The following is a 21,835-nucleotide window of genomic DNA, read 5'->3' as shown; positions in this document are numbered from 1 at the left end:
GTTTGGAAATTACAAGGTGATGTTGTTTAGAGGGATAAGAAAGTAGAAATACACAACAAATAGTCTTAAGTCTAACTTTAGTCTATATTCCATATAAAACTCACCAAAAGCCCAAGGCCACCTTTGGGGGGGAGAGCCGCATCAAGCACGTGCTGCTACGGTGAGCCGGGCTGAGTCCAACCTCCATCAGCCTCTGTGTGTGCAGTGCAGCCAGCGGACAAGGAGAGCTGAAAAGAGACTTCAATTCCATTCTCTCCTTGCCTTTTAAGCTTGCACCCCAGAAGTGGAGTGCTTAGCAGCTGGACTGGCGTGCGTAGCCCATGCACGGCCGTCGGTCTCCTCCCCGAAAGGGTGTTCCTGCAAAAACTGGCATACTTTTTACCACACACCCATGCCCTGGAAATGAGGGGATGGGGGAATGGCTAATATAGAGTTGATGTTTAAGAGAAGTAAGGTAATAATAAGAATTACTTAATTATTTATAGTCACATTATTTTTTCCAAAGTAAAGAAATCTATCTCTTTTCCCTTCTGCCTCAAACTCACATCTTCCATAGAAAATCAAATACCTGTAGCAAATATTTAACCAAGCAAAAAAATTCTCACATTATCCATGTCCAAAAAATATGTGTCTATTTGAACCCTGAGTCTTACCCATTTCTTTCCCTCCTGAAGGGCTTTCCTTTCATGGAAGTAGGTACTGGCTTGTAAGTTGGAGGCATCCACTGAGCTCAAATGAGTAAGATTGGTCAGAAAATTCCTCTTTGGGTTAAGTAAGGGTGTTATTGCAATGTTCATGTCTTATAAGGAAAAATCAAAATGACAAAGAGTCACAGATATTGGTGTAATGCTCTTGGGACAGACACAATGCTCCACTTCACTTCCCATCCAGGGAAGATCCAGATTTTCATGTTTGCAATGTCAATGTCAATGCTGTCTGAGAGATTCTGGGAAACAGGCAAGGTGTCTCAAATTCAGACAAAGTCAAACATCCCCCAATTGTAAAAAAGATAAGAAAAGAGAATCTGTTAAGGCCAATGAAGAGAAGAGGTCAAAAAAGACATTGGCAAATACAGCAGTTTTGTTACTATCACATTAAGTTGAAAATACCCTTAAAAACCACTCAATTGCACATAACAGAAATTCACAGTTTTATATATTATTCCATGTCTGTTCTTTGCATATTTATCTCAAATAGCCTGGACTTACTCTTTCACCCCACCTCCCACCCCGATTTGTCCTAGCAGACTGGGTCTCCAGAGCTTGACTAACTCTTATTCCCACACATTCTAGCTGTAGCCCTGAAGGGGCAATTTCCATCTTCATCACCATTCACCACAGTTAATGAGCTTCTGTTGGTGTGTTTCTCCCATCATTATTGGTTAATATCAAGCTAGCCAGACTTTATTTGCTTTTGGGGAAGGGTAGTATAAGAATTGTTAAAACAAACAAAAAACCACCCCAGAAGCCTGTGGCATATTTTCCTACTAGTTCCTATATAGTCCAGGGAGAAATGAGCTCAAGACTCGAGTGCACATATAACAAAGGCGAAATTCACATTCTTGAAAGGCCATCTCAGGGAATCTTTAAGATTTTCTGTCAGCTGTTATGTAGTTTTTCTGCTGGGCTCATTTTAGACCCTTGAAGCTGCCTTTTTATTGTCATGTCCTTCAGTAATAAGGTAGACACTGCCATCAGTTATTCCAATAATGCTGCTAGGATGCTTATGGGAAGTACCAATACATTTTGTACCCTTAGAAGTTCAAGAGGTTCTCTTCTGGACAAGGGAAGGGGTGAGGGAAGAAAATTACAACCAAGGCTTAGGAAAGACCAGGGTTTTAACTTCTTACCTATCCTTTCTCCAAGGAAATACTTCTCAGGAGCTTAGATGAAAGTCTTTCATCATGAAGCTGCCAGATGTTCAAATCCTCCAGTTCTTAATTGGCTTCCAATTTTATACCCAGAGGGTTTTGTAGTAAAATGGATAAAAGAAGTGGAAGCAATATGTGTTGACAATTTTTTTATCTGATCGGTATTAAATACTGAGGAAGGCTGTGTGGTATAGCAAATAGAGATCTGAGTCTCATGTCAGAAGGCCTGTATTTTGCTATTTGTGGGACTTGGGGCCCATCTCTTCAGACCTATGATAAATACACTTTATTCACTCTGGCCTTCCCTAAAGTTTTCCCCTGGGGCTAGAGAGGGTATCAAGAACTTTGGAATCATTTCTTCAGCAACCCTACTACTCCCTTCCTCTCAGGTGTAGATACTCTAGACTTGAAAGAAAACTTACATAAAATATATTAGCCAGTTGTAACACACAGTTCTTCCCCCATTTGTTCAGTTGGCTTCTTTATCCTGAGGTCCTAGAGACAAATTGAGGTCCTAGCCTATCTGGAGGCCCTGTGGTCACAAGATATAAAAATTTAGGATGCATTTCTCTGACCCTAGTGCCTTCACACTCAATGATATCTGGATTCCTCCTATCTCTGTTTTAACGCAAGCCTTTTGATTGCTCCTTACCCAAATTCTAGATTCCAATATGTCCTTGCTCCCACATCATCCATGGAATGGCAGTTCTTGATATACCTAGGAGAGCATTATATAAAGGACACATTTCTGAGACTTCTCACTCCATTGAAATGCATTGGTCCAATATTTCTAAGCCATTTCTCAGCCATTATTATCAAATGTAAAATAACATAAAATATTTTAAAAAACAGTTTTCTGCTCCCTCTCTCTATCCCCTCTTATCCATAAGCCAAGCTATGCCAGAAATTTCATTGATGTATGTTGAAATTTCCCATGATGAGAGTGTTGGTCATTAACAACATATGGCCCCATGCATGAGTAGGTACACATATGTACACATGCATATGGCATTTTATGGGGTAGTTATAGGAGTAAATTCCAACTTTCTCAAATTTTGCATTGACCCTTTTTCTACTTCTTGGTGTTCTTTTCACAGCTGGCTAAAAAATATGGCTCCATCTATACTCTTTATGTTGGAAGCCAACGTGTTGTGGTGCTACATGGATATAACATTATCAAGGAAGCTCTAATTGATCAAGGAGATGTTTTTATGGAGAGAGGAAACATACCAATATTTGAAGATATAATGAAAGGAAAAGGTAATGTTAGTTTATTCCAGAGTCACAGAAAAGCAAAATGTATGGCAGAGTATATCCACTCCAATGTACCACACCCCTATGGAACAGTGACTGGTTACATTCTTATTGTTCTATTCTCAGCACCTTGGTCAAGACCTTTATGTGATATGTACCTGTAGCCTACCATGCTACATTGCTTTTTGGATTGAATTGAATAAAATTAAAATTGATGAATTAAGCCAGAAACCCTATAGCCACCATGCACATTATTCCCTTCTCTTACCTCCAGTGTTCTAATGACCAATTATTCCCATTATTCTCCTTTGTCTAGGAGTTGTTTTCAGTCGTGGAGAGAGGTGGAAACAAATCCGCAGATTTTCCCTCATGACCCTAAGGAACTTTGGGATGGGAAAGAGAAGCATTGAAGAGAGAGTTCAAGAAGAAGCCCAATGCCTGGTAGAGGAGCTCAAGAAAACAATGGGTTGGTTTTCAGTTCTTTTCTCCTGGGCATGTGGGGTTCAACTTCCCACCCATCCCCAGTCCTAAATGCTACTTACTTTGGGAATCATTCTAAAAGTCTCTGCCTTGGTCCACTGACCAGGTAATCATTATACTGGGTCAGAGAACTCCCTTCTCTCTTCTCACACTCAGGTATTATAAGGTTATCTAGATTCCCTATAACCAGTAAAAGAAATTGTCCAGGTAAACAACATTCAGTAGCCTCAAAAGAATTAAACACCATATCCAAGTATGAGCAGAAGAGATTACCAGATACCACCTGAAACATTAGAAACATTTCTGTTAAAGCTTCTTTTTGATCATTTTGTGTATTTTCTTCACATTAGGTAAGCCCACTGATCCCACCTTCATCCTTGGCTGTGCTCCATGCAATGTGATCTGCTCTATCCTCTTCCGTGATCGATTCAAGTACAATGATGAGAAATTTCTATATCTGATGAACTTGTTAACGGAAAATTTTCATCTCTTTAACAAACCATGGACCCAGGTAAGTCCAGAGCTATCTTGTTATTCTGTGGTTGTTTGCTGAGTTTCAGCAACATGATAAGTATGCCATAGGCTCTCATCTCTTAGCAAGGTGTCCAATAGCCATGAGCACAAATATGCTTGCAATCAGACACCATGCACTCAAGGTAAACAACATCATGCAATATCTTTGCCTCTCAAATAAGATCCTATGTAAGTATTCTCTTCCAAATCAGCCTCTGAAGAAGTTTTAGGTCATATGAAAATTTAAGTTATAGGGCAAAACATCTAACTGGGGACTGGGATATCTCAGATAATGTTCATAGATGTGGCCAAGAAAAATAATTATCAACAAAGAGCCTGACCAGGCCAATCTGGAGGGAATAGGGAAGACAACTGTCCAAAGCCAAGTGGGCAAGTTATTTAGGCCAATATCTTACACTGACACTCATGGTACTATGCCCTAGCCTCTACAATGAATGGACATAGGTCTTTTTCACAGGATCAAAGCCCTCATTCAGTGAAGCCAGAACTGAGGATCCTCACCCAAACAAAAACAAACTTTCTTTTCCTTTCCCCATGTTCTGTTCCACTTATAGTTTGGGATACATACTCTAACTAAATCCTTCTCCAGTAGAACAAAAGCTTTTTGAGGATAAGGATTGCTTTATTGTTGTTCATATAACCATAGTCAAGCACAGGACTTGGTTCACAGTGAGCACTGAATAAATGCTTAATGCATTTCATTAACTTAATATGAATTGAACTGAATTAATTGGATGCCTTGGTGTCTCTTTTTTATGTTGCTATTCTAAGGTAAGTAAATTTCCCCTTAACTCAAATATCAGCTTCTTTTGAACAAGGACATAACATTCTGCCTTCTGATCTCCTCAGTAGGTAGCATATCACTAGACAAATTATTTTGAAATATTTGAAAATTTAGGTTTGGATTTGAAAGGACTCATGAAACTCTTGGGATTTGTGAAGAATAGCTCACTGCTCCTAAGTGCTCAGGAGGTCAATTCCTTTGACTGCTCTTTGGATTGGGGGAACTACAAGATCACAGGCTTTAGGGAAATAAAGAAATTTAATGAATAAAGGGCTATACTTGGAGTTAGGAAAAATGAATTTGAGATATCCCAAATATTTAAAAGTTGTATGGCCCTTGGAAAAACCACTTTACCTCTCTCATTCTCAGTTTCCTTGTCCATAAAAAAGTTGTTGTGAGACTCAAATGAGATAATATATGTGAAGCACTTTGGGCACTTATACAGGGTTCTATAAATGCTAGCTATTGTTATTGTTATTATTATTACTGCAGAGAGGAGGAAACAGGAACTGAGAAGTGGCATGATTTACCTGAAGTCACCCTGTCTGTCAAAAGGCATGCATGCTCTTCTGTCTTCAAATCCAATGGTCTTTCCACTTAATCATTCTTTGCTGAAGAACAGATGACCTCATCTTCACAAAAGAGGCATGAACTTATCTTAGCAAGAAGTACTCATCTTTAGCATCTCTAAGTCCTTTTGCTGGTGTTCATTTCAGCACCAGGTCAGTCCAAGCCTCTTTCATCTTGGCAAGCAGAGAGTGGTGATAATTTTATGGAATGATAGCCTCAGTTTCCATCTTCAACTTTATAGAAGCCAGAAACTATCCTGTTCTCCATTCACCATACCCTCCCTTTTTATCTGAAAGCCATTCATTTCACCCAAAGCCTGGAAATACCTTGGTTTGGGGTTGCAGAGATAAACAAACTGGGCTTTCCCAAGAAGTAGAAAACAGTATCCTTTTTGTCTGGCATTCCAGACCCTCCAAGTGTGCCACCACCTTGACTCTCCAGCTGATTCACATACTACTCCCCTCTGTGTACTTTAGGACTGATTTAAGTTGGACCATTCTCTGTCCCACAGTCGAACCTTGTGATTCTTTGACTATGTGACTTTGTTCCCCTGTTCCCTATTTCTTCAGTGTCCTTCAGGACTCCTCTCTATCTGTTGAATTTCTACTCACCCATTAAAGCCCAACTTGAATTCTGGCTTCTTCATGAAGCCTACCTTGATCCCTGCAATCAGCAATGATTTTATACTCCAGGATCTTTCATGGGATTTTATGTGCATCCTTCTGATGCTCCAATCATGTTTTATTTATTTTAAGAGTTATCTCTGTGCATTTATCTTATTCCACTTCTAGAAAATAAGCTCCATGTGAACATAGATTGTATATTTTAGAAACTTTGTATCTCTCTGAACACTTCATATTCTGCTCTACATTGATTAAGTACTTTACAAGTATTCATGGAATTGACTTAAATGGATTCGTACTTGATCAACACAAACTTATTTAGTGGAACTTATAGGGAGAAAGCTCATTTTGCAGCATACCATCTGATTCCCCTCCCCTCAAACACAAAAGGAATGATAAAGGCATGTCCTGGCTTCTCTTGAAAGCCTTTCCACAGGGATAAGAGCCTCCAGATCCTTTGACAGCTCAAGATGACCTCCACGACAGTACTAGGAGCAACAGGAAGACTTTAGTGGAGGAAACTTATCAATTATTACTTAACTCCCAACTGGCTTCATAGCTAATAACTTCAGCAAAGTCCCAAGATGTAAAATAAATTGACATAATTCACCAACATTTCTGCATGTTATCCCCAAAAGCAAACAGGAAGAAGTAGAAAGGGAAATGCCATTAAAAACTATAGAACCTAGCAAATACCTGGAAGTCTACTTAGGAACATGCACATAGGAAGTTTGAATGCAACTACAAAGCTCTCTTTGTGGCAATGAAGACTGGCCTAAATAATGACAAGAATATTAACTGCCCATAGGCAGGCTAAAGTAACATAGTAAAAAGGGTAATACTACCTCAATTGATTTACTTATATAATGCCACACAAATGTAAGGATTACTTGATAGGGCTAGAAAAATTATGATAATTAAATTCATTCTGGAAAGGCATTTGGAATGGTGCCTCAAAAGTTACTAAATTGAATAGCCTTGCAAACAGCAATTTATCTCCTAGTTTTAACCCATATAGACATAAGAGAAAAAGAAAAAGGACTCATATTTAAGTATTTATAGGAGTTTTGTTGTGATAGGGAACTGGAAAATGAGGGAGTATCCATCAATTTGGGAATGGTTGAAAATTATATTATATTAATTTAATGGAGACTATTTTACTGAAATAAATCATGAAAAGAGTGAGTTAAGAGAAGCCTGGGAATAAATGTGCAAACTTATGCAGTGAAATGAGCAGAACCAGGAGATCATTTGGACTTAAGGAGTAGAATGTGACACTTCTGCCTATAGTCAAGGTTGGAATTTGTTTTGTTTAACTACATATATTTGTTTCAAAAGTTTTATTTTTCTTTTTTCCTCAATGTATAGTGAAGATGAGACATAAAATACATTTTGATGATGAAAAATTTAATTACATTTAAAAAGAAATGCAATGCCTTTGACTAAAACATAATACTTTATAATCAGAGATGTAAAGTTGTTCTTTTGTGACAGTAAACTCATGTGTGTTTGTTTGGGTTTGGGGTCGTATAGCTCTACAACTTTTTACCAGCAATCAGAGTATACCTCCCTGGAATACATAAAAGAATTTTAAAAATTAATGAGGAACTAAGACATTTTGTCTTGGAAAGAGTGAAGGAGCATCAAAAGATACTGGACCCCAATAACCCTCAAGACTACATTGACTGTTTCCTCTCCAAAATGCACCAGGTAAGATGCATGGGGAAAGAATCTTGCTCATTGATCAAGACATATTCCAAGGATTCTTACAGGCCCACAGTAAAGGACATCGGAGAAAGTCTCAAAGTATCCATGTTTCCCAAAGTTTCCATTGGCTTTCTAGCCACTAGGATTTCTTTGATCTGAACTTTTCCCTTATCTGAACTCTGTATGGGAAATGAGATCAGAAGACTTCTGCTTTTGGAGGTGATGAGCTACTGATCTGTGCTTTCCTGTTTGGAGAAGAATGTTGTGTTTGAGAATGATAAAATGATATGTTTGTAAAGTATGTTGTTAACCTTAAAATGTTTTATAAATGCTAGCTATTATTATAAATGCCAGTTATAACTAGATCCCATAAAAGTGCTCGAAATTAATTAATTTCAGGAAGAGGGCAGACTTTATTTTCCACACAGAAAAATGAAAAACAAGAGACTCTCAGAAATCCAGAAACCAAATAAAGCACATCGTATTCTGTACATTCCCCTGATGATGAAAATTGACTCAGAGTTGCCATCAGGACATCAGTCTTACAACCCAGTTAATCCTTAATTAATGTCCTCCAATCCTACATAATTCCACTCAGACTGATAGAGGAAGCTAAGTGGTGGTGTGGACAGACCACTGAACTTGAATTCAGAAAGACTCATTCCAATCTAGAGTCAGACACTTTACAGTAAAACCCTGGGCAAGTCACTTAGCTTCTGTCTGCCTCTATTTCTTCAACTATAAGATGAGTATAATAATAACATCTTTCTCCTACGGTCATTATAAAAACCAAATGAGAGAGTATTTGTAAGGTGCTTAGCAAAAGGCCTGGCACATTGTAGATGTTTGATAATGCAGATTTACATTGTTCTTTCACAGTCTGACCCAATGGCTTCATCTTCCCACAGAAGGAACAATCATTTTGGCAGTGCTGAGCCGGCAATCTTCTTCCCCAAATAACTTATCACAATGGCAGGGGGGTGAAGAAAGAAGGGGAAAGCAAATGTCTTCACTGGCCTTACCAGTTCATTAAGTTTTTTGTTTTTTGTTTTTATTTTGTGAGGCAATTGGAGTTAAGTGACTTGCCCAGGGTCACACAGCTAATAAGTGTTAAGTGTCTGAGGCCGGATTTGAACTCAGGTCCTCCTGACTCCAGGGCCGGTGCTCTATCCACTGCACCACCTAGCTGCCCTCATTAAGTTTTTAAGCGAATTACTTGATCAGGTCCTCTCCATATCATATATATCATAGATAATAAATAACTGGAGGGGATCCAACCTTCTCATGTTGCATATGAGGAATCTGGGGCCCAGAGAAATTACGTGACATTCCCATGGACATATACATAACTCTTAGATGAGACTAAATTGAAATCTAGGGCTTCCTGATTTGAAGTTCAGTGTTCTACCCACTATGTCATGTTGTTTGATGGGGAGAAGGTTGCCTGGGATGGGCAAGCCTATGGTTTTGCAGTGGAACCCTGAGGGCATTGGGAAGGTTCTAGTCTTTGGAGACAGGGATATGAAGGTGGGGGAGGGTTCCTAGGACAAACCTTATGTACTTCACATGGTTACTAATGATTTTCCCTGCTGTCTCTCATTACTTCATTGATTTTGCACCTCTTCTTTAGGAAAAAGATAATCCCCAGTCTGAATTTGACTTGGAGAATCTTGTAATGACTGGAGCAGACCTATTTGGTGCAGGAACAGAGACTACCAGCAGCACTCTGAGACATGGCCTGCTGCTCATTCTGAAACATCCTGAGGTCCAAGGTAAGGTACAAGAATTGCCATGCTTGTAGCCAATCAGTCTTGCTTTCCCTACCCTGTGTCGTGCTTGGTATCTAGCCCCACATTTCCACCTTTTGTAGGTACATGGCTCACACAGATAGAGTAGCATATATTTTTAAAAGAAAACTTGGGCAAAACCTGATAGTTATTTAAAATATGTGAAGGTCTGTCATGGGGAATTTAATTCACTTTAACAGATGTGTATAAAGCTACCACTGTGCATACTCAGCTCTGTGCTTAAGATACAAAGACTCAAGTAAAACACCCCCTTTCCTCCAATGGTTTACCTTGTAGCAGTGCCAGTTCTGCTGCATCAAGGAGGCAGAAGTAGGAACCATGGATAGAAGTCGAATATTGAAAATTGAGGCGTCAAGTAAGGGAAGACCTGCCAACTGTTAGAGTTTCCCCCAAAGCTCATTTAGCTGCCCTGGAGGTAGTGAGTTCTCCCTTACTGAAGGTTCTCAAACAAATATTGGATGACCATTTGTTCATTCCATTACAAAGAGGATTGTATCAAGGATTCTATGCCTCAGCAACTTAGGACATTGAGACAGGAGCTGAGATACATACCAGGTGGATAGTTTAAATAAGGATGTTAATGTCATCAGCAGCACTATCGAATTCAAATGAAGATATCTACTTTCTCTGACAATAATAACTGGCATCACTATAAAGGATATAAGGTTTCATTTGATGCTCTCTAAGGAAAGTGCAGCGATCCCCAATTTTAAAATGATAGGGTAATACATTTATTTTGTCTATTTATTTTTTTAATTTTGATTTATTTGAACTTAAATACAAAAAGACAAAAAATAACATTTCCAGGTACACAGCACAACATTAAGAGAGGAATCAATATATAACCATGAACTTCCATTTCAGACTGTTCACTTTTTATTTTGAAAAACTATGTAATAAATACTACACATTGTTTTCAAAGCTACCCTGCTTTTCTGTGCTTCCAAGTTTTCTTTTGTTCTCTGATGTGCACTTTTTACTTTTTTTCTCTCTCACTCCCTCCCCCCACAGAAAGGTACAATTAAACACAAATTTAAATGTGGGTATATACAGAGAGAGAGAGGTGGGTGGGCAGGTGGACAGACAGGAAGACAGACAGACAGATAGATGTAAAAGCATAAAATACATACCTCTATCATTTTTTTTCTCAGGAAGTAAATAGCATCTTCCTTCATATTGGTTTGAGGATTTATGAAACTCAAGACAAATTAGTCATTCCAAGTTATTCTAAGGACACAATTTCTTTTACTATGTATGACGTTTGCTTGATACTGCTCATTTCACTTTTCATTATTTCATTATTTCATGGAAGTCTTTTCAGGATTTAAAAAAAAATTCAACCAGCTCATCATTTCTTATTACACAGTAGTAGTCCATCACAATCATTTACCACAGCTTGTTTAGTCAGTCCCCAATTGAAGGGTATCTATTCTTTTAGCCAATCTGAGAGGTATAAAGTGGTGTCTCAAAGGTGGCTCAATTTGCATATCGTTAGACTATAATGATTTAAAACATTTTTTCATGTAACTATATATAGTTTTGATTTCTTCCTCAAAAAAACTCTCCTTTATTAGTTGGGGAAATGACTTGTATTCTTGTAAAATAGAAAAAGTTCTTTATATATTTGAGAAATGAGACCTTTACCTGAGAGACTGTCTACAATTTTTTTTTAAATTTTCTGCTTTCCTTCTAATCTTGGCTATATTGCTTTGATTTGTACAAAACCTTTTTTTTCCATAAAAATAATTTATTATTTTACAGTTTACATATAGAGATAGTTTTCAACATTTGGGTTTTTTTGTTGTTTTTGGTTTTTAGTGAGGCAATTGGAGTTAAGTTACTTGCTCAGGGTCACAGAGCTAGTAAGTGTCAAGTGTCTGATGCCAGATTTGAACTCAGGTCTTCCTGACTCCAGGGCTGGTGCTCTATCTACTGCACCACCTAGCTGCCCCTCAACATTTGTTTTTATAAGATTTCTACTTTCAATTTTTTTCCCTCCCCTCTCCCCAAGACAGCAAGCAATCTGATATAGGTTATATATGTACAATCACATTAAACATATTTTTGCATTAGTCATGCTGTGAAAGAAGAATCGGAGCAAAAAGGAAAAACCTCAAAAACATACAAATAGTATGGTTTAATCTGCATCTCGATTCCATAGCTCCTTTTTTCTGTATTTGGAGAGCATTTTTCATCATGAGTCCTTTGGAACTACCTTGGATCATTGTATTGCTGAGAAGAGTCAAGTCTATCACAGTTGATCTGCACACAATGTTACTGTTACTGTGTACAGTGTTCTCCTGGTTCTGCTTATCTCACTCAGCATCAGTTCATGTAAGTCCTTACAGGTTTCTCTAAAATCAAAACCTTTTTTAATCTAACAATCAAAATTATGGATTTTATACTTCATGATGCCCTAAGAAGCATCTCTTGTTTATATATGAATTGTTCTATCCAAAAGTCTAATAGGTAATACGTTACATGTCCTAATTTCCTTGCGTTGTCTCCCTTTATTTCTAGATCATCATTTTGACCTTTTCCTGGAAAATGGTGTAAGGTATTGGGCTATGCCCAATTTATGCCAGATTACTTTCCAGCTTTCCCAACAATTTTTCCAAATAATTAATTATTATCCCCAAACTGTAATTTTTACACTTGTCAAACCTTAGTATAATCATTTACTTCTGTATATGTCTACTCTGTTCCACTGATTTACCTTCCTATTTCTTAGCCAGTACCAGATAGTTTTGATAATTATTGCCTTATAATACAGTTTAAGGTCTAGTACTGCTACACCTCCTTCTTTACATATTTTTCATTAGTTTCTTTGAAAGTCTTTGCTACTCTTCAAAATAAATTTTGTTATTACTTTTTTAACTCAGCAAGATAAAATTTTAGTAATTTAGTTGGGATGACATTAAATATAAAGATTAGTTAGGTAACAACATTTTATCATATTGGTTTTCTCTACCCATAAAAAATAAATATTTCTTCAATTATTTAAATCTACCTTTATTTGTAAAAAGAGTGTTTTGTGATTAAGTTCATGTAGTTTCTGTATGTTTTGGCACATACATTCTCAGGTATTTTATACTTTCTACAGTTATCTTTATTAATTTGTTTATTCACTTATCTATCTATCCATCATCTATCTATGTATCTATTTATTTTTGTGGGGCAATGAGGGTTTAAGGGACTTGAACAGGGTCACACAGCAAATAAGTATCAAGTGTCTGAGGCCAGGTCTGAACTCAGGTTCTCTTGAATCCAGGGCTGGTGCTTTATCCACTGCACTACCTAGCTGCACCCTCTACAGTTATTTTATTTTATTTTATTAATTTTTGCAGGGCAATAGGGGTTAAGTGACTTGCCCAGGGTCACACAGCTAGTAAGTGTCTGAGGCCGGATTTGAACTCAGGTACTCCTGAATCCAGGGCCGGTGCTTTATCCACTTACAGTTATTTTAAATGGGATATCTCTTACTATCTCTTCTTATAGGATTTTGTCGTTGATATATAAAAAGCTAATAATTTATATCGGTTTATTTTATGCCCTACAACTTTCCTAAAATTATTAATTGAATTAGTTGAATCTTTAGGATTTTCAAACATATCATAATATTGGCTGGAAGAAGAAATAATTTATTAGCTCATTTCCCATTCCAATTCCTTCTATTTCATTTTCTTCTCTTATTGCCATTCCTAGCATTTCTAAAACACTATTGAATAATATTGGTGACACATAGTGTTTTCTCTATCTCTTTTAATTAGATCTATTTTAACGTTAACTTTGAATGAGATCATAATTGCTACCCCTGTTTTTCCCCATCAACTGAAGCATAATGAATTCTACTTGAGCCCTATATTTTCACTTTGTGTGTATCTTTCACTTTTAATTCTGTTTCTTATAAACAACACATTGTTAGATTTTGATTTTTAATCTATTCTGCTACCCATTTCTGTTTTATGACTGATTTCAACCCATTCATATTCAAATTCATAATTACCAGCTGTGTATTTTCCTCCATCCTCCTTTTCCTCACTATTTATCCTTCTCACCCTATTTAGCCTATCCTTCCCCATGTCTCTCATTGATTTCTAACTACTACTTTGTCCTCTTATTCCTTAATCTAATAACTCCTTTAAAAGTTCACACCCCTGATTTCATAAGTCCTTCCCTTATTTCCTGTTTCTTCACCCTCTCATTTCTTTACAAATTCAGAAGATTTTATATCCTTCTAGGTATATATATTGTTCTCCTTTTATACCAGTTCCAATGAGAGTAAGGTTCCAGGACTGCCAAACTTCCAATGCCACTTGCTTCCTTTATAATAGTTCTTCCTTTCATACCTCATTTGTATTTGATAATTGCTCCTATTTACCCCTCCCTATCCAGTTTTATTTTTTTTTTAATCAACTGATCATACTCAGCTCAGCCCAAGCCTTTCTTTCAAACTATCCAAGTAATGATGACAATCTTAAGAGTATTGGTAACATTTTAATATATAGGAAGTAAACAGTTTGACCTTATTGAGTCCCTTATACTAGAATCTCATATGTTGAATTTTCCAATAGGTTTTGGTATTTTTGTCACAAATACCTGAAAGTTTTTTAGTGCATTAAATGTCCATTTTTTATCATTAGGATTATACTCAGTTTTTCTGGGTAAATTATTTTTGGTCCCAACTACAGCCCTTATGCTCTATGAAATATAATGTTCCAGGTGGGTTAGTGGTACCAAACCTGGAGCTTTACTATAAAGCGGAAGTCATCAAAATTATCTGGTACTGGCTAAGAAATAGAGTGGAAGATCAATGGAATAGGCTAGGCACAGGAAACACAGTAGTAAATGACACTAGTAATGTAGTGTTTGATAAACCCAAAGACTCCAGCTTCTGGAATAGGAACTCAGTATTTGACAAAAACTGCTGGGAAAACTGGAAGATAGTATGGCAGATATTAGGCATAGACCAACATCTTATACCTTATACTAAAATAAGGTCAAAATGGATACATGATTTAGACATAAGAGGTGATACCATAGGTAAATTAGGAGAGAAAGGAATAGTCTGCCTTTCAGATCTTTGGAAAAGAAAACAGTTTATGACCAAACAAGAGATAGAGAATATTATAAAATGCAAAATGGATGCTTTTGATTACATTAAATTTAAAAATTTTTGTACAAACAGAAGCAATGCATCCAAAATTAGAAGGGAGGCAGAAAGCTGGGAAACAATTTTTGTGGCCAGTACTTCTGATAAAGGCCTCATTTCTAAAATATATAGGGAACTAAATCAAATTTAGAGGAATCCAAGTCATTCCCCAATTGAGAAATGGTCAAAGGATATGAACAGGCAGTTTTCTGATGAAGAAACCAAAGCTATCTATTCCCATATGAAAAAATGCTCTAAATCTCTAATGATTAGAGAGATGCAAATTAAAAAACCCCTGAGGTACCACCTGACACCTATCAGATTGGCTAAAATGACAAAAAAGGAAAATCATAAATGTTGGAGAAGCTGTGGAAAAATTGGAACACTAATGCATTGTTGGTGGAGCTGTGAACTGATCCAACCATTCTGGAGAGGAATTTGGAATTATGCCCAAAGGGCGATAAAGCTGTGCATACCCTTTGACCCAGCAATACCACTTTTGGGTCTTTTTCCCAAAGAGATCATGGAAAGGGGAGAGGGACCCACATGTACAAAAATATTTATAGCTGCTCTTTATGTGGTGGCAAGGAATTGGAAGTTGAGGGGATGCCCATCAATTAGGGAATGGCTGGACAAGTTGTGGTATATGAATGTAATGGAATACTATTGTGCTGTAAGAAACGATGAGCAGGAGGAGTTTAGAGAAACCTGGAGGGTCTTGTGTGGGCTGATGATGAGAGAGATGAGCAGAACCAGGAGAACATTGTACACAGTATCATCAACATTGTGTGCTGATCTACTATGATGGACTATATTCTTCTCACCAATGCAATGGTACAGAAGAGTTCCAGGGAACTCATGATAGAAGAGGATCTCCAAATCCAGGGGGGAAAAAAAGAACTGTGGAATATAGATGCTGAATGAAGCATACTATTTCTTTTGTCTTTGGTGCTGTTGTTTTTCTATTTTGAGGTTTTTTGTCATCACTCTAATTTTTCTCTTATAACATGACTAATGCAGAAATATGTTTAATGTTATTATGTGTATATTTATACATACATATATATATATATATATATATAACCTATATCAGATTACCTGCTGTCTAGGGGAGGGGGGAGGAAGGGGAGGGAGAGAGAAAAATCCAAAATTGGAAAGCTTGTATATACAAAAGTTGAGAATTATCTTTACATGTAACAGAAAAAAATAAAATACTTTATTACAAATTTTAAAAAAAGAAATATAATGTTCCAATCCCTATGGGCTTTAATGTAGAAGCTGCTAGGTCTTGTGTCATCTTGACTGGTTTTTCTTGTTGCTTATAATATTTTCTATTTAACCTCGGAGCTTTAAAACTTAGCTATGATATTCCTATAATTTTTCATCCTGGGATTTCTTTCAGGTGGCGGTCAGAGAATTTTTTTCTATTTGTACTTTAACTTCTTATTCCAGAGTTTCAAGGCAGTTTTCCTCAATAATTCCTTGTAATATTATATCAATGTTCTTTTTGGGATCATACCTTTTAGGTAGTCCATTTCTTATATTGTCTATTCTCAATTTGTTCTACAGATCAGTTGTTTTTCTAATGAGATATTTCACTTTCTCTTCTATTTTTTCATTTTTTGATTTTGTCTAATTATTTCTTGGCATCTTGTACTATCATTAGCTTACCTTTGCTCATTTCTTGTTTTCAAGTAGTTATTTTCTTTAAGTTTTTGGATCTCTTTTTCCAATTGGTTGACTTTCTTTTTATATTTTTCTTGATTTTCTTGTATTGCCCTTATTTTTTCCTAATTTTTCCACCATCTCTCTTATTTGATTTTTGAAATTTCTTTTAAGTTCTTCCAAGAACTCTTTTAGTTCTTGGACTTGTGACCACTTGGCATTTCCTCTTTAAAGTAGGAGTGTCCTTTTGGCTTCATCCCCATAGCTATCTCTGGTAAGCTTGCTTACTCATTTTTATTTTGTTTTATTTTATTTTAGAAACTTATTATTGTAGTCAGGTTCCAGTACTGAGGTTTGGGGACTGGTGCCCTGTCCCTTAAGCCCTTCTTACTGTTATTTTCTGAGTTCTGTCCAGGAACACAATCTTAAACACTCTTCTCCATCCTTAAGCCAAGACTAGTGCCCCCAGCCATACTGCTCATAAATCATCTTGCTCCCTGTCGTCCCTCCTGTGGCTGCAAACTTCTACTCATGCCTCTACCCTGGAACCCAAACCAGGCACTCCTCTCAACTGCAAGTGCCCACAGCCAATAAGGTCCTTGCCCCTCTGCTACCACACTCACCAGGTATATGCTTGCTTCTCCTCACCCATAGGCACAGCCCAGAACCATGTCTGGTCAGCCCAGCTGTGTTTGAAATCCTGAGACACTGAGGAGTACTTACATCTTTCTCTACTTATTTATCTGACCCCATACTGTCTGTAAGGTGAAAGTTTCTGCTGCTAAGGATGCCTCCAGTCCCAGTTGGCCCCAGGGTTTGTTGTTTGATTCAGCAGAGTCTAGTTAGGGGTATTTGCACTTCAGTGGGGCCGGGCCTCCATTCCTGGAAGTAAGATCTTTCCTGAGGTCTTCTCAACTTGTCTTAGAAGGATAACTGTCTTACAACCACTTTTATTTATTTCAACCACTCTATGTTTATTATGAGGTGAGGTTCTGCCTTGTTTAGAGGGGGGAATTGGGAGATCCTGGTATTTTCTAATGTACTCAAGCATCTTCCCAGAATCCTGACAACAGATTTAGAGATGGAAGGAATCTGTGAAGATACCTAATTTATGAGCCTCATTTTTCAGCTGATGTAGGTTCAATGACTTGCTTCGATTTAGACAGATAGCATCTAAAGAGGAATGTAAATACAGGTCTTCCTGACTACCACTAAGCCACAGAAAATTATCCCATTACAGCTGCAAAAGTCTTTGCACCCTTGACTGAGTAGAAAGAAACTTTTCCTGTCTAATAATCATCCTTGGTCATATCATCAGACAGTTACTCCACACAGACTCTGTTGAACATTCCCAGGAGACCAGAAAACTCAGTGGTTATCCCTGATTTTGTCCCTGTAGTCAAAATTCATGAAGAAATTGATCGTGTGATTGGACAAAATCGAGTTCCTTCCATAAAGGACAGACAAGATATGCCCTATATGGATGCTGTGGTGCATGAAGTGCAGAGATTTGTTGACCTCATACCTCTCAACCTGCCCCATGCAGTAACTCGGGACATTCAATTCCAAAAATATGTCATCCCCAAGGTCAGTAGTCATGGGAACATGGGCTCTAGTGTTGGAAGCAATCTGAAATGTCATCTGGTCTAGAGTTCTCATTTTAGAGATGATAAAATTGAGGCTCATTGGCATGATGTCATAGTAAGTTTTCCTCAAGTCAGTCTTTTGTTACATACAGCTAACTTGGATGCAGTGCTGAATGAAGAATAAGAGGAAAGTGTATACTTATCTTGGTTCTCCTAGATTCTCATTCATCACAGTAACACTTTGGAAATGTACAAGGAAAATTACAGACAGATTACTCAAGTGAAAATGTGTTTATGTATGAAATTTCCTCTTATTAGACAGTGAAGTGGATTGTGTAAATACTATTTATTTTCTGTCCCATTGTGCACATGGAGACACAGAGTTTCAAATGACTTGCCCAAGGTCATTTAAAAGTGTTGGAGCTGAGACCAGAACCTGGGTTTTTAGACTCTACCACTTTTCACAAAATACTAAACAAAGATCAACTGAATTAAATTGGAATTTCCTACCAGATCTATTCTTCCTTAAAGTAAGGAGAAGGAAGTACCCCACATTATTTCACATTTAATATACCCCACCAAGCACATTGTTCAGTTCAGTTATCAAGGCTTCAGTAAAAACCTACCATGTAAGAATTTCTGAGCCAAGTGCTTTTCACACAACACAAAAATAGACAGGTGTTTATTCATTGAGGACTTTGGCTTCTCCTGGAGGGAGCACAATTTGGAACCAGTCATGTCAACCCTTTAGACCCAAACTGATTTGAGTAGTAGAGTGGCTTCCTGCTGAAGAAAATCCCTCAAGAGGAAGCCTGGTCTGCCCCTAGAGGCTTTAAATATTTCCTGGGGCATTGACAATTCGTGGGTCCTACTCAGTCACATAGGCAGCAGGTATAGACATGAAGTATAGACCAAGAAAATGAGTGGAGCCAGAGCTCAAAGAGCTCAGGGCCTCAGCCAAGGCTTCCTGAAGGATGGGGTACCCAAGCCATATCCTTGAAGAAAACTAGGGATTCTAAAAAGCTGAAGTGAGCAAGGAGAGCCTTCCAAGCATTGGACATAGTCTTTGTAAAGGCATGAAAACAATAAATGAAGCCTTGTGGAAGGAAAACAGCAGTTGGACCAGTTGGGTTGGAACCCAAAGGAGAATATCATGAAGTTAATAATAGTGACATCAACCTGGAAAACTAGATTGGAACCCATGCAGATTCTCAAGTGTTAGACACTTCAGTCTATACCATACACAAAGGAGCATGTACTTTGTACTAGAGATAATAGGGAGCCACTGAAGAATCTTGGGACTGGCATATGAAGGATATTCATGATGATAACTGACTCTTCCCTGCAATTTCTTCCCTGTAGGGTACAAACATCTTCCCACTGCTCTCCCCAGTCTTGGGGGACAGCAAAGAGTTTCCCAACCCTGACCAGTTTGACCCCCAGCACTTCCTGGATAAGAATGGGAAATTCAAGAAAAGTGACTACTTCATGCCTTTTTCCATTGGTAAAGAGAAACTCTTCCCATTTCTATCTCTCACTCTAATGAGAGAATTCTGTTCCCCTTCCCTCTTTCCTCTGAGCCTACTCATGATAGTTCTAAGGATACTCCGCCCTACTGTCACATGTGACACTCTTTCTTTTCTAACATTTCCATGGCCTGGCTTCTTCCAGACCCCTTAACAGATGAGATGAGCCTCTAAGCTGTCTCACCTGTCTCCTTTTTTAGTGAAATATTATTCCATTGCAAGATCCACTTTACAAGGTCTTGCCATGTGAAGAATGATGTGAAGAACGAATTCCTTCCTGCCCCTAGTGACCATCAATGACTGAAATCTAACCGACAATAATATTATTCAACATTTCTGCCCATCTATATCCTTCTCTTTTATTTCTTTTCCAACCATTGTCCTGGTCCAATGAGTTGGGTTTTTTTCCCATTCTCATTGAAAATATGATATTTCAAATATTTCTCAGCACATTTTTCTTTCTTTCAGGAAAACGGTCTTGTCTTGGAGAGGGCCTGGCAAGGATGGAGTTGTTTTTGTTCCTTACTACCATTCTACAGAACTTTACCCTCAAACCAGTTGGAGATCCAAATGAACTTATCATCAAGACCAATCACGTAGGGTTCACCAATGTTCCACCACATTATCAACTATGCTTTCTTCCTCTCTCAGGAAGAAGACAAAGTTGATTTGGTAAATTAGCCAGCTGGGTTCATCTCCTGAACTCAATGTTTTTGACTTGAATCCCCTTGAGAGAAAGAATAATTTCCAACCATTGATTAAAATGAGTCTCAATTTTCATAAACAAGACAGGCTGGCAGAGTACCTTTTATGTCATTATGTAATGTGATAAAATAATGGGATTTTACTCAAAGGCCTACCTGGAGATTAACCTAAACTGATTGAATTAAGTGAGAGTGGTTGATTGCTGATTAGCCTATTTCAAGTTAATTAGATTGTAAGCACACCTGGCTAGCCCTTAAGAAGGTATTGTTCTCAGAAGCTAAAATCTTTGAACTTAACTCGAGACCACCTTCAAGTCCAGTGAACCAATGGATTTGGATGATGCTAGCCAAGCAGCTTGAAGCAGTGTGTAAGGAACTTCTATGCTCTGGACCTATAAAAAAGCTTCCATACTCAGTTTGGGGGGTTCATGATTAAAGAAGGTTCATGGTGGAGGACTTGAGAAAGAACCAAACCAGGATGGAACTCTAGGCTAGATAGGCCTTTTCTTAACTTTTTGAACTCCACATGAATACCTGGTATGCTTTAATAAATGCTTAATGCCCAAAGACTGGTGCTAAAGCTGCTAATTTAAAGAAACCACACAATTTATATTTTAAACCTCACAGTTATAAGGGCTGTCTTATAGCCATTCGTGTGCAACTCTCTCGTTAATATCTCCAGGCATGCTCTAATTCACAACTTCAATTCCAGGTTTAGGGTGTGGAGGAAGATCTGTCAAATATCTCCTCAAAAAAATTCAAATTAATTTGTATTTTTCTTTTCAAAGATCTTCAAAGATGATCTTATTTTGTATTATATAGCTCTTATTTTTAAATTTGGGGTACAATAAACATGGTTGTGTTCCTAGTAAGTTCTGGTGTGCAAATGTGTGCCTGCATTTCCATACATTGAGGATTTGTGACTTCAGAAGCATCATGGTAATATGAAAGGAACTGTAACTTTGGGGTCAGAGGATGTGGGACCAGGCCTGCCTCTAATTATAAGAACTTGTGTAGCTTTGGCCAAGTTACTTCATAATTTGTCCTCCACCAGATTCTTCATCTCTCAAATACATGAGTTCATAAAATACATGGGGTCAGAGTTCATCTCAAAGGTGTCAGAGTTACACATAACTAGCATGAAAGCCACCTGGGAATCTTTCTACATATTCTGTTCAACCCCAATTTTATTGCCCTGTTCCTCTTTCTCTTCCTTTACATGGTCAACTCATAGAAAAACTACCTATTCACTGGCCTCTACTTTCTCACCTCTTTGTGACCTAATTTGGGCTTTTCTTGGCAAAGATTCTAGGATGGTCAGCCTTTTCCTTCTCTATCTCATTTAACATGTAAGGAGCTGAGGCAAACAGGGTTAAGTGACATACCTAATATCACACAGTAAGTGTTTGAAGTCAGATTTGAGCTCAGGAAAATGAGTCTTCCCGATTTCAAGCCCAGTGATCTATCCACTACAACACTTAAGGCACAAAGATAAATACCCATGAGTAATCAGAAGGGACTACACAAGGATACAGTATTTACACCTCTCACCTGTAGCTCCAAGAAGCTGTA

At 37.7% G+C, this 21,835-nt stretch overlaps 1 protein-coding gene across 1 annotated transcript in view; it reads left to right on the top strand.

Annotated features, from left to right (window-relative positions):
• The window catches only part of LOC122741893 (cytochrome P450 2C23-like), a 30,959-nt gene extending 10,613 nt beyond the window's left edge, over positions 1 to 20,346 (top strand). Inside the window, exons 2-9 of the mRNA XM_043985762.1 lie at positions 2,968 to 3,130; positions 3,441 to 3,590; positions 3,955 to 4,115; positions 7,649 to 7,825; positions 9,453 to 9,594; positions 17,847 to 18,034; positions 19,396 to 19,537; positions 20,028 to 20,346. Coding sequence (XP_043841697.1) covers positions 2,968 to 3,130; positions 3,441 to 3,590; positions 3,955 to 4,115; positions 7,649 to 7,825; positions 9,453 to 9,594; positions 17,847 to 18,034; positions 19,396 to 19,537; positions 20,028 to 20,227 — 1,323 coding nt within the window. The 3' untranslated portion in view covers positions 20,228 to 20,346. The remainder of the gene's footprint in view (positions 1 to 2,967; positions 3,131 to 3,440; positions 3,591 to 3,954; positions 4,116 to 7,648; positions 7,826 to 9,452; positions 9,595 to 17,846; positions 18,035 to 19,395; positions 19,538 to 20,027) is intronic.
• Positions 20,347 to 21,835: the final 1,489 nt, after the last annotated feature.

This window comes from Dromiciops gliroides, chromosome 2 (genome assembly GCF_019393635.1).
Source record: "Dromiciops gliroides isolate mDroGli1 chromosome 2, mDroGli1.pri, whole genome shotgun sequence".
NCBI lineage: Eukaryota > Metazoa > Chordata > Mammalia > Microbiotheria > Microbiotheriidae > Dromiciops > Dromiciops gliroides.
This window is presented reverse-complemented; position numbering and strand designations above follow the sequence as displayed.